This window comes from Hyperolius riggenbachi, chromosome 8 (genome assembly GCF_040937935.1).
Source record: "Hyperolius riggenbachi isolate aHypRig1 chromosome 8, aHypRig1.pri, whole genome shotgun sequence".
NCBI classification, from domain to species: domain Eukaryota; kingdom Metazoa; phylum Chordata; class Amphibia; order Anura; family Hyperoliidae; genus Hyperolius; species Hyperolius riggenbachi.
In genome coordinates this window covers 201,311,297-201,325,683 of record NC_090653.1, presented here as the reverse complement: position 1 = coordinate 201,325,683, position 14,387 = coordinate 201,311,297, and the positions used below count along the sequence as shown (strand labels likewise).

Sequence of the window (14,387 nt, the reverse complement as noted above, 5' to 3'; positions counted from 1 at the left end):
ATGACGTCGGCGGGGGCGGAACTAACTTTTAAAGTGGGAAAAAACTTTTTATGCAGAGGAAAAGTGAGCCATATTTATGTATATATATTTATATATATATATGTATATATATATATATCACTTTTCCTACGCATAAAAAGTTTTTGTCCACTTTACAAGTTAGTCCCGCCCCCACTGACATCACTCCACCACCGCTATTCCGCCACACTGATTGGCTGCTGGGTCCCCAGAACAAGAGCGGGGATGTGGGAATCACGGTGACCAGAATAGGCTGCAGACAGCCAGGGAAAGAGGCTGGAGTCCCACTGTGCAGCGCTGATCACGTGGAACTCCAAACAGCTTGAAAACACAGGTATTTCCTGTGTGTATACATGTACATGTATATACATGTATATACATGTGTATATATATATATATATATATATATATATATATATATATATATATGTATACTTATGTATATACATGTACATTTTATTTCATCTCTGCCTGCCACCTGCACCGACCTCTGCCTGGATTTTGACTACTCTCCGCCTGCCTTATTTGTACAGTTTAACAATTGTTTAAGTTTATTCATAAATTTAATTCATTTAACAAATGTGTGTTCTAGTCTTTTATTTATATGCAGAATGTCTACCAGGCTTTTATTCTGGCATATTTTGGTGAGTTATGACTTAAGAATTGGAGGCCTAAAATTATTGAAAACAATGTACTGCTTCCAGACAGAAATGCACTGCCAGAGAGGTTACATTTTTATCAGCCAATGATTGAACAGTTTTATCATGTCCATGTAGTATGAAGGCCAACAGATTCTGAATACTATCAATGAATTGTGTAGGTAAACTTTCATACTAAATTGAAGTACTAAAAGTGGGCAGCCAATAACCAGTAAAAATTGGACGTGTCTCCATACCCTAAAGTCTGGTACATGCCTTCAATTTTGATTGACCAATCACTGACCAATTTTACTACCTCCCTGTAGTATGAGAGCTTACTTACACAATCTGTTCATAGTATTCAAAATCTGTTGACTCTCAAACTACAGGGAGGTGGTCAAAATGGGCAATCAAAATTGGAAGTTTGTACCAGGCTTTAGGAATAAAACGATGAAAATGCAAGAAGCATTGCTTTTAAATAAGCTGCCCATATACATACAATACGAAAATGGTTCACTTATTGTGGAAGATGGGGGGGGGGGTGCTAAAGGGGAAGTGGGTGCTGGTGGTGCACGGCCAGACAACCGTATCACTGTGCTGTGCTTCTTCTGAGGCCTAGCATGCAGCGTGTTTGTTTTTAGCAAACTGTGATAGTGTTTATGTTGTCCAAGTATAGATGTGAAAGGGGCTTTATAGGGATAGAGTTTGCAAGGGAGAAAACCTAACCAATGTTGTAATGTTCTTTACTAGTTCAGTGAACAAGCAGCAGATGGGCAGTGACACAAAGTTTACAGGTCTGCAACTTTGAATTTTAGCATGCTCCTGAGAGTCTGAATCCACATAGCATAACGAGTGGGTGGATCAGACATGTGCATTCCTTTATACATGTTTTAGTGCATAAAGCAATTTCAAGATACATGTCTCAGCTGTGTATGGCATTTGCCTTTGTGTGGGTGTTACTTTGTTTTCTTTGTTACGTTATTTTGTCATAAGTAATGCTGATATCATATGATTTTTTTTATCTTTTATATTTCCTATGGCAGGTGTTCATATTCTTAGCTGCAGAAATAATCCTTTGGTGATTCCTGTGATGCATGACCTCAGTCGTCCTTTTTATCACAGCAAAGCCGTTCTCATTAGCTTTACTTCTAGCTTTGTGGCAATCTCTGGAGTCGCTCTCAGGTCCTTCCTTGATTTTGATCCTGTTAGAATCAGCAGCTGTGGAAGGGGAGAGATATATAGTGCTGCAGAGCAGAGGTGAGTTAAATATTTAATGTTCATCTGATCTATTACTTCACACTGGTGATTTTCAGACCTGTTATTATAGCTAAATATGATCTCAATCAGTCACAAAACATCCATGATTACTAAGTGTTAAACCATGAAACTTTATGACCCATTAGGATTTGTAAAGTAGCACATTTAGGAGTCTATATTCCTTTCATAGACCAAAAGCTCACTCCATAAACAGTTGGACACAGGTTTCACTTTAGCTTAAAAAAAGTCAAACTAAAATAGTAGGCTGCTAAAGTACAGTGACCAGATTTTTCTTGGCTCAACCTGGGACAGAGGTGGTGTGAGTATGTGCGGGGGTGGGGGTATCATGCTGCGCCAAAAAATGGTTGTGTCCATGATCACAGTAGGAAAATGGACGTGTCCATGACATGGTGTGGACGGAGTGAACTGTAATGTAACTGAGGCAGTGGGCCAGAGTTTCCTCCCAAAACACAGATAGGCAAAGTGACCCTAAAGGTAATTAGGTAATGTTCCCCAGACACATAAGAAAAAGCAGTGTTCCCACAATGATGTGGTGAAATGGGAGCTTTGCATCATGGATGTCAGTCCATGACATGACATGACATGACTATTTAGTCTGTAAAGTGCTGCAGAAGATGCAAGTGCTACATAAATACATAATAATGATATGGTGGGACATTACACTTTGACTATGGCCGGGATTGTATTGTAAGCTCCACCAAGGACATGACTACATTCTCTGTCAAGTGCTGCCTTAGATGCCAGTGCTATAAAAATACATATTATTATCGTAGGACATTAGACTATGACTATGGTGGGATTAGATTGTGCATGTAATCTGCAGAAGCTGCTGATGCTACAGTATTAGCATGCCATTTAATAATCATGAGCCCACAAAAAGCCAAATGCTGCAACAATAACCCCAAAGTAGCAAATGCAGTCTCTATGACCATCAAATTATAACTGCAGCAACTGTTACCTCTGACACAGGAACTGCAATAACCGTTACCGCTGACAAATGAAATGCAATTACCGTTACCTCTGACACATGAAATGCATCAGAAAACGATTACTCCGATTCCACAAACGGTAAATGAGACAAACATTACCTCATGCGGCCACACACAGAGTCCCACGCCTGGGACACCCAGCGGCCAAAAGTGAGGCATAACCTGGGACACATTGCAGCCTGGGACAGGGGACCCTGAACCTGGGACGTGTCCCAGGTAAAATGGGACGTCTGGTCAGTGTAAAAAGCATCTTAACTTAGGGCCCTTTCACACTTATGTGCAGTGCCGTTCGATGTCACCATTCACATTAGATGAAGCGTTCCCACGTGTCACGATGTAACCCCTCCGGGAACATTTTATAGCATGACGCAAGGGATTACCCGATGAGTTAATTAGTACTAGCACTGCTGATTCGCACAGAAATGCAACTTCCCACCTTCATGTCGTGTGTCCTGATGCTTGCCTGAAATTGGGTTTGTGTATGCATTATCTAGTGGTAAAAGGCAAGTCAAATGTTTATTTCTGAGACAATTCTAGTAGATTCAGGCCTGAACAGAGGGTGCGTATCCAGAACAGTGGAAATGCTACTTACAGTTTCAAACGATTTTCTAAAATAGCTTTAAAATTGTACAAACGGGGCCTGCTGCTCTCTAATATCTGCTTTAGAGGTTGTGGACAATGTGACGTCTCCTTCTTCTGTACCCACATGATGATAGCCCTGTTGTGTTCCTTGCAATGGTCAACATAGCGCAATTGTGACCTTAACCTTTTCACCTCGAAGGATTTTTCCTCTCAAAAAACCAGAGCAATTTTCACCCGGCAGCGCTCCTTCCATTCATTCACCTATAACTTTATTACTACCTATCACAACGAAACAATCCATATCTTGTTTTTATTGCCACTGATTAGGCTTTCTTTGGGGGGTACTTTTTGCTAAGAATTATTTTATTTTAACTCAGTTTTAATGGGAATAATAAGAAAAAAATTGAAAAAATTCATTATTTCTCAGTTTTTGGCCATTATAGTTTCAAAATAAAACATGCTACTGTAATTAAAACCCAAGCATTTTATTTGCCCATTTGTATCAGTTATTGCAACGTTTAACATTTTTCCCTAGTGCAATGTATGATGCCAATATTTTATTTGGAAATAAAGGTGCATTTTTTTAAGTTTTGCATCTATCCCTAATTACAAGCCCATAATTTATAAAGTAATTGTAGAATACAGTTTTTGTATACATATTAAAAAAGTTCAGTCCCTAAGGTAACTATTTATGTATTTTTTTTTATTTGTAATTTTTTTTTTTATAAAAAAAAATAAGAAAAATGGTAACCTTAGGGGAGTGTGGAAGATCAGGAGTTAATTAAAAGAAAGAAAAAATGTAACTAGGGATGATAAACTGAAAAAAGGGGAAATGGTTAAACCTTGTTTTCACTTGTACTTAAAAATTTGAACAGCAATGTTATTTCCTGTTTTGGACTTCTTTCTTTGAACACTTTTATTTCAATAAAAAGAAAGTTGAAAATACAAACTGCTGTAAAATCAAGCTTTAGCTGATGATTTCTAGGTAGACTAGTGGACATAGCAACTGCTATTATTTTTTGTTGTTATGGCCTTTAGATGAAGACCTCGGCAAATGTTGTCATAGGAGAGAATTAGTCACAATATGTGGGAGGAAACTGAGAAAAACATTTTGTCAAATGTGTTTGAAATTCCAAGAACAGGAACAGGTTTAGCAGACTCTTTTACATCTGTTAAAAAGGTTTGGGGAGGTGCAGTGGCTTCCCTACCATTGGGCACAGGGGGCGTGGTGCCCCAGGTTACTGACACTCAAGGGGGTGTCGCCACGACCTCCCATGGTAGGGGAAGAGCAGCGCTAGAAGGAGGGGGTAGGGGACAGCGGTGGCGAGGGGGGACAGATCCCCTCCTCCCTCACCTGGGTCCCCTCCTTCTGCCTCTATTTCCCCACTGCCCGCCTGGGACCTTCCAGGTGTTGAACTTGCCGCAGCCCACTGCGGGGACTGCCTCCCGGAGGCAGAGCAGGGCTACGGGAAGATGGCTGCCGGAGCCCTGCACTGGAGTCTATTTGTGTCTCCAGTACAGGGCTTCAGACGCCATCTTCCCGTAGCCCTGCTCTTTGCCTGTCAGCGCGGGAGATTTACACTGGCTGCAGGAGGATCGTCGCTGGAGGATCGTCTGGGAGCTGCGCATCAGAGGTCGGCCAGGTGAGTGAATTTTTTTTTACAGGTTTATTTTCTGGTGAATACTGCCCACATAACGATTATTTTCTGGTGAATGCTGCCCACATAGCGATTATTTTCTGGTGAATTCTGCCCACATAGCGATTATTTTCTGGTGAATGCTCCCCACATAGCGATTATTTTCTGGTGATTGCTGCCCACATTACAATTATTTTCTGGTGACTGTTGCCCACATAGTGATTATTTTCTGGTAAATGCTGCCCACATAGCGATTATTTTCTGGTGAATGTTCCCCACATAGCGATTATTTTCTGGTGAATGCTGCCCACATAATGATTATTTGCTGGTGAATGCTGCCCACATTAAATTATTTTCTGGTGAATGCTGCCCACATAACAAATATTTTCTGGTGAATGCTGCCCACACAACGATTATTTTCTGGTGAATGCTGCCCACATAGCGATTATTTTCTGGTGAATGCTGCCCACATAACAATTATTTTCTGGTAAATGCTGCCCACATAATGATTATTTTCTGGTGAATGCTGCCCACATAACGATTATTTTTTGGTGAATGTTGCCCACATTACGCTTATTTTCTGGTGACTGTTGCCCACATAGCGATTATTTTCTGGTAAATGCTGCCCACATAGCGATTATATTCTGGTGAACGCTGTCCACATAACAATTATTTTCTGGTGAATGCTGCCCACATAACGATTATTTTCTGGTGAATGCTACCCACATAACGATTATTTTCTGGTGAATGCTGCCCACATAACGATTATTTTCTGGTGAATGCTGCCCACATAAAGATTATTTTCTGGTGAATGCTGCCCACATAACGATTATTTTCGGGTGAATGCTCCCCACATAACGATTATTTTCTGGTAAATGCTGCCCACATTACGATTATTTTCTGGTGAATGCTGCCCACATAACGATTATTTTCTGGCAAATGCTACCCACATAACGATTATTTTCTGGTGAAATGCTGCTCTCTTTACGATTATTTTATGGTGAAATGCTGCTCTCTTTACGATTCATTTCTGGTGAAATGCTGCCCACTTTATGATTCATTTCTGGTGAAATGCTGCCCACTTTACGATTTCTGGTGAAATGCTGCCCACTTTACGATTTCTGGTGAAATGCTGCCCACTTGACTATACAGGGAGCACTTATACCTGGCATTACCCACTGTGGTGCGATTAGTATGCCACACTCGCTCCTTTTTTTGGGGGGGGGAGTTAGGAGGGGGTGGTGGTGGGGGGTGTCTTATAACAACCAGCACCGGGTGTCAAATGCCCTAGGTACGCCACTGGGGAGGAGCCCAGATTCTCTACTAATGGGTCTGAGTATAATTACTTTACGGTATAATAGAAAGAGGTGTCTTACCTCCAAAGAAGGCTCACTCAAATATAACATAAGGAGTCTTTATTATCAAGTGGTTAATTGTAGACAACACGTTTCACGGGTCTCAGCCCGCTTCCTCAGGTCAGTACAAACAAGTAACCTTAAATAGAAGTCGTGTAGGGCAAGGGCGACTTTGGATCTAAAAGGTCTTCTTTGGAGGTAAGACACCTCTTTCTGTAATACCGTACAGTAATTATACTCAGACCCATTAGTAGAGAATCTGGGCGCCTCCCCAAACCTTTTTAACAGTTATTACCCACATCCCCAAAAGGGGTGCTAACACTTCCCACTTGTATATCCGGCATACCAGTGGAAAAGCAGAGAGGAGAAGAGTGACCACCCTGTTCCAGAAGGTTCTGGGATACCGAGCGGGAACGCTTTTTTTTCTGCATGCCTATATGGTGGTTGCAGGACTGCAACCCATCCTTGTGAGTATAAATTACCCATGATCCCCCACCGTTTAAGACCAGACGTTACTACACTATTGGGCTCCCGGTCTCTCCCCCTTTTTACAGGCCGAAGGATCTCCATTCCCATTGTGAAGGGACCTCCAGAGACCTGAACCAATCCTAGACTCTTTTACATAATATTCTCAATAAATTTCTTCGCGCTCGCACACTGAATACAACTGTTTCCCACAACTTGCAAAGTGCTGGAATTGCATGCACGGCTCTGCTCCTGGTTTTTGGGGGTGTGTAGCAATCTAAGTCGAAAAGGAGCGCTCCATAGTGCATTACTGTATAAAAGTTTTTATTCGCAAAAACAAGTTCTACTTACAAGATAGAAGAAATAATGCGCATTTCAGCGGGCAGAACCCCGCTCTAACTCCCCTTGGCGATCTGTCCTTCCGCTTCTGTGGCCAGCAGTTTGTACTCCGTTGAACTGATGCTCGTCTCGCTAGAGGGTGGGCGGGGTCAGGTTTCTGGCGTGCCTACAGCGTCATTACGCGTTTCGGCGCTCTGCGCCTTCGTCAGATGACGCTGGAGGCATTGGCACGCCCTATGTATCCACAGCCGTCGCCTTGGTAACGGCGGCGGCTGCATACAGAGGATTCCATTATGTGCGCTTAGCGCACATCTTAAAATTCATGCAGATAAATTTATTATGCACGCTTAATGTGCATCTGGGGGTCATGCAGTATAGCTGGTGGGAGAATTTTGCAACTTAAATATTTAGATACGCAATGCTGGCCAGCGTGCTTCAGACACCCCGCACATAAGAACAATATACTATAATTAATGAAAATGGTTAAAATTATATGTAAACTTTCGGAACATGATTCAATTAAGAGCATTTGGCTTACAACCACACAAATAGATCAAATTTAAACACTTCAATAAAATCAATTTTGGATCAAAATGATCACATCATTGCATAAATAGATTAGATCACATAAAAACGATTTCAATTATAAACAATAACATGATTACATAAGCATAAGTTAAATAAATACATAATAGCCATGTTGCACAAAAGTTTTTTTAAATAGGAACATTAATTTGAATTCCTTGGAAAATTGTGGACTGCAAACCAGTCTTTTAAATAATTATTAAATATGGTATTACAGTAAAGTATTACTTATAGAATTTATACAGTATAAGAACATACTACACCTATAAAATATCTTCACTCCCCTGAAGGTTTTGAAGATATTTAGCATTGTATCACAGTGAAATTATTATTAATTATTATATTATTTGTTCATTTATATATTTGTGTACATTGATTAAAGACACTGAAGCAAAAAATAAATAAATTATGATATAATGATTTGTATGTGTGTACAGCTAAGAAATAAACCATTAGGAGCAGAGATATATGTCTTATATTGTTTCCAGTACAGGAAGAGTTAACCTTCTTGGCGTTCGGGGTAAGCCGCGCAGGAGGTTTTCTCAGGCCCTGCTGGGCCGATCTGCGTAATTTTTTGCTAGCTGCGTCAGCACACCGATCGCCGCCGCCCCGCGCCGATTCGCCGCTATCCGCGCCGCCGCAGAGCCCCCCCCCAGACCCCTGCGCTGCCTGGCCTATCAGCGCCAGGCAGCGCTAAGGGGTGGATCGGGTCTCCCTTAGCAGTGACGTCGGTGACGTCACCCTGCCCCATCGCCATGGCGACGGGGAAGCTCTCCAGGAAATCCCGTTCTTTGAACGGGATTTCCTGATCGCCTATCGCCGGAGGCGATCGGAGGGGATGGGGGGATGCCGCTGAGCAACGGCTATCATATAGCGAGCCCTAGGCTCGCTACATGATTTTAAAAGAAAAATCAAAAAAACGGCAGCGCTGCCCCCTGGCGGTTTTTAATAGACCGGCAGGAGGGTTAAGAAACTCCACTTGTTATCTATGCAAGAGCCATTGAGCTTCAAAGTCACAGAGAGCTCTCACTTCTGAAGCTTATTATCTCAAGTATCAATCACTGTATCGTTTTTTTTCCCTGCAGAGGACAGTTCAAAAGTTGTAAAAAGACAAAACTGGGTCTCTACCTGGATTTTAAAGGCCAATTGGCTGGTTTATTGCAATACCACAGTGCAGAGCACAACGTTTCGACCCTGAGGTCTTTTTCAAGTGCTTACAGAACAAAGTGCAGAAACTTCTTAAAAGGACATACAATTTACATAAAACACGCAGGAACAATGCTTAAAGAGACAGGTCTCAATGTTCAGCAAGTACTTGCTTATAAGAAACATCTCAAACTGAAAGCTTTGTTCATTCCATTCGGGGTTAAAGTTCCCAATTCACGTATCCATTTGCTTTCCTTGTGCAGCAGCAAGGTTTGGGGATCAACACCTTCAACACAGTGAACCTTTTCCAATACACACCATCTCAGATCTCCCACTGTATGCCAGCATTGATGGAAATGTCTGCCTATGAGAGAATCAAATTGATCATTAGACTTCTTTGGTTTGTCAGCCTTATACGTTCTAATGTTACTTCTGTGTTCATTCAACCTCGTCCTGATGTCTCGAGAGGTCTGCCCGACATACCCCATCCCGCAAGGGCACTTTAACAGATAGACAACATTAGTTGTTTGGCACGAAAAATTGCTGTGAATTTTAAGTTTCGTACCTCTCATCATATGTCTGACAAAATCGCCCCTAATGATTGAGGAGCAATTTTGGCAATTGAGATATGGAAAAGTACCTTTTCGACGGGGAATAAATGTATCTTTCTTGGTTGTAAAATCTTTGATATCAGCTCTAACCAGGTAATCGCACACGCTTTTCTACTTTCTGTTCACAGTATGTGGGGGAGAAGGAAAAATCCTCGCCAACAGTGGATCGGACTCTACAACAGACCATGCACTCGTCAGGCATTTTCTGACATCACTGGCATGATTGTCATAGGTAAGAATAGACTGGACATCATTGCCATACTCCTTTCTCTGCCTCCTCCGTCTCAATTCTCTCCTATCCAATTTAAAAACCTCTCTAGCTGTTTTTTCTACCTCCTCTCTGGAATACCCTCCACCTACATAATCATCAATCATTCTCTTAGACTGCTCAAGGAAACTATGATCACTAGACGTGATTCTCCTAGCTCTGATCAGTTGGCTCTTGGGTAGCCCCTTCTTGAGAGCAGGAGGATGGCAGCTGGTGGCCAACAATGCATTGTTCCTGTCGGTGCCCTTGCGGTACAGGTCCGTCACAAATACACCCCCTCCAATCTTGACATTCACATCAAGAAAATGCAAATTTGTGGCATTATATTCCAGAGTGAATTTAAAGAGAACCCGAGGTGTGTTTGAAGAATGTGATCTGAATACAGAGGCTGGATCTGCCTATACAGCCCAGCCTCTGTTGGTATTCCAAACCCCCCTAATGTCCCCCTGCACTCTGAAATCAGACATAGATCACAGCCGCGCTGTGCGGCTGTGTTTACATCTGTAGTGTCAGTCTCGGCTGCTCCCCCGCCTCCTGCAGAGGTCCGGTCCCTGCCCCCCTCCCTTCCCTCTAATCAGCGAGGAGGGAAGGGAGGCAGGCGGGGACCGGAGTTCTGCAAGAGGTGGGGAGAGCAGCAGACTGACACTATAGAGAAAAACACAGCCGCTGTGACACGCTGTGTGTGTCGACAGCAAGGCTGTGATTTATCAGGGATTGCAGAGTGCAGGGGGACCTTAGGGGGGTTTGGAATACCAACAGAGGCTGGGCTGTATAGGCAGATCCAGCCTCACTATGCAGATCACATTGTTCAAACCCAGCTCAGGATCTCTTTAAGTGTTTCATGGCAGAGGTTGAGACCCTCAAAAAATTCTATCAACGCCCCTTCAGGGCCCGTCCAGCAAAAACACAGGTCATCTATGTACCTGCAAAAATCTTTGCCGTACTTTAAAGAGAATCTGTATTGTTAAAATCGCACAAAAGCAAACATACCAGTGCGTTAGGGGACATCTCCTATTCCCCTCTGTCACAATTTCGCGGCTCCCAGCCGCATTAAAAGTAGTCAAAAACAGTTTTAAAAAGTTTGTTTATAAGCAAACAAAATGGCCACCAAAACCGGAAGTAGGTTGATGTTCAGTATGTCCACACATAGAAAATACATCCATACACAAGCAGGCTGTATACAGCCTTCCTTTTGAATCTCAAGAGATCATTTGTGTGTTTACCTTCCTCCCCCTGCAGCTATCATCCATTGAAGAGTGACAGGCTGATTGTTTCTTCCTGCAGACAGCACTTCCAGTGTCTGTAATTCCTCAGTATGTGACAGCCCAACCAGCTCAGAGGATGATTTATCCAGCTTGTAAAAGGCAGGCAGCTCTCTTCTCTCACTGACAAGAGAGCAGAGAGGCTGCCTAATCTAAATAACACACACGAGAGTGTGCATAGAGGGGGCCTGGAGGGGGACGTGCATAACAGATCAACAACACTGAAGAGTTGGCAGCCTTCCAGACACAGGGCGACAAATCTGGTAGGAGAGAGATAAGTTGATTTATTACAGAGATGGTGATAGTTGAAAGTGCTGCAATAAGCCAGATCACATTAGAATAGGTTTAGGAACTTGTAGGATAGTAGAAAAAAGGATGACATTTTTGTTACAGAGTCTCTTTAAAAATATATCATTTTTCAAAATCAATTCGTTCTCAAACTCCGCCATATACACATTGGCCAGACTTGGTGCTTACGGGGCCCCCATAGGAACTCCCTGTACCTGTAGGAAAAAATTCTGGTTCACCCTCAAATAATTGGATTTCAAACAAAATTCCAGCAAGGTCAATGTAAAACACCACAAATCAACATTCGTGTTTTTCTTCTCCAAAAAAAGCCTTTCTTACTGCCGATACTCCCTCTGCATGTAGAATGTTAGTATATAGGCTTACTACATCTAAGCTGTCCAAAAAAGTCACATTATCAGCTGACAGACGATCCAAATGCATCTAAAAGTGTGTAGTATTCCTGAGACAACGGGGGTTCTCCCCCACTACTGGCTGCAGTATTGAGTCAATAAAGATTCCTAGGGGTTCCAATAAAGAATTTACAGCCGATACAATCGGTCTGCCCGGGGGTTGCATTAAGTCCATATGTATCTTCGGAAGTGTGTATAACACCGGCACCCAATAAGTCTCTTTTTTCAATGATGCAGCCAATTTACCTGTAATAAGGCCATCCTCAAACACTTTCATCAATAGGGCCTCAATATCCGCTTTAACTGTACTAGAGGGATCACCAGGCAGTCTCTTATACTTGACTGTATCATTAATTTGTCTCTCCATCTCAGCTATGTAATTCACTTTAGACTGAGCAACCAGTGCTCCCACCTTATCCGCTTTTTTGAAAATAAGCTGTGCGTCATTGCTGAGTCTCTGTAATGCTTGCCTCTCTGCAAGGGATACATTGTGCATATTTGCATACTTCTCACTAGCCCATATTTTTTTCCAGCTTACTCATAAAAAGCGATTCAAACACACCCAGGACAGGACAATTCACTGGGGCTTCATTCTTATTCTTATTCCTAAGTTTAACCGGGATCTCTTTCTGTACAGTATCCTCAGTCTGCATACAGGCTCCTAGGCTATTCACAGGTTTTTTTCAGATAATGCCATACTTTCCACTTTAATTTCCTTACCAGTTTATATACATCAACCTTTAGATCAAAAAGTGATTGGCAGAAAGTAGGGACAAAGCTCTGAACTCTATTCAATATGGACTTCTTTGCATCATTGAAAACATGACCACTAATGTTAATCAACAGTTCCGTCTGTAGGACAACATGCATACTCACTGATGTACTCGTTCCTTCGGTGTCGGAGTTGATATGAATGTCATGATTGGAGGGGGTGTCTTTGTGACGGACCTATACTGCAAGGGCACCGATAGGAACAATGCGTTGCTGGCCACCAGCTGCCATCCTCCTGCTCTCAAGAAGGGGCTACCCAAGAGCCAACTGATCAGAGCTAGGAGAATCACATCTAGTGATCATAGTTTCCTTGAGCAGTCTAAGAGAATGATCGATGATTACGCAGCCAGAGAGTATTCCAGAGAGGAGGTAGAAAAAACAGCTAGAGAGGTTTTTAAATTGGATAGGAGAAAATTGAGACAGAGGAGGCAGAGAAAGCAGTATGGCAATGATGTCCAGTTTATTCTTACCTATGACAATCATGCCAGTGAGGTCACGAAATGCCTGACGAGTGCATGGTCTGTTGTAGAGTCCGATCCACTGTTGGCGAGGATTTTTCCTTCTCCCTTAGAAAGGGGAAAAGCATGCACGATTACCTGGTTAGAGCGGATATCAAAGATTTTACGACCAGGAAAGATACATTTATTCCCCATCGAAAAGGTACTTTTCCATGTCTCAATTGCCAAAATTGCTCCTCAATCATTAGGGGCGATTTTGTCAGACATACGACGAAAGGGACGAAACTTACAATTCGCAGCAATTTTTCGTGCCAAACAACTAATGTTGTCTATCTGTTAAAGTGCCCTTGCGGGTGGGGTATGTCGGGCAGACCTCTCGAGACATCAGGACGAGGTTGAATGAACACAGAAGTAACATTAGAACGTATAAGGCTGATAAACCAAAGAAGTCTAATGAAAATTTGATTCTCCCGTAGGCAGAATCATCAATGCTGGCATACAGTGGGAGATCTGAGATGGTGTGTATTGGAAAAGGTTCACTGTGTTGAAGGTGTGATCCCCAAACTTTGCTGCTGCACAGGGAAAGCAAATGGATACGTGAATTGGGAACTTTAACCCCGAATGCAATGAACAAAGCTTTCAGTTTGAGATGTCTCTTATAAGCAAGTACTTGCTGTACATTGAGACCTGTCTCTTTAAGCATTGTGCCTGCCCACATTTGGGCGTGTTTTATGTAAATTGTATGTCCTTTTAAGAAGTTTCTGCACTTTGTTCTGTAAGCACTTGAAAAAGACCTCAGGGTCGAAATGTTGTGCTCTGCACTGTGGTATTGCAATAAATCGGCCAATTGGCCTTTAAAATCCAGGTAGAGACCCAGTTTTGTCTTTTTACATGTCTAAAAAACCCTGTGGTTGATGAGGGTTTTGACTGGTTGACTCCCTGGTGCTGAAAATACATAGGGCTGTAGTGTTGAGCTATCTGTATTGCTGGACAGTTCAAAAGTTTACAAGCCTGCTCTGTAAAATCATTTAAAATGCTGCGTAGTGTGCAAACTGCAAATATTAGAGAATGATGCAATGTTATAAAAAAAACGATATAACTGAAAATAAAAATATGAGAATATTTTCTTTGCTACTAATGTTCTAGTAATTATCCGTGCTACACAACCAATTCATTATATAATTTTTTTTTGCTTCAGTGTCTCTTTAACAATAACGATTCTTCAATGTCAAAGCATATCTCAGAAAAATCATTAAAATAAATTATTAAGAAATAATTGCTCACAAA

At 42.0% G+C, this 14,387-nt stretch overlaps 1 protein-coding gene across 1 annotated transcript in view; it reads left to right on the top strand.

The window, feature by feature from the left end:
* PAPPA (pappalysin 1) overlaps positions 1-14,387 on the top strand; it is a 591,278-nt gene that overhangs the window by 474,181 nt on the left and 102,710 nt on the right. Inside the window, exon 13 of the mRNA XM_068248107.1 lies at positions 1,700-1,913. Coding sequence (XP_068104208.1) covers positions 1,700-1,913 — 214 coding nt within the window. The remainder of the gene's footprint in view (positions 1-1,699; positions 1,914-14,387) is intronic.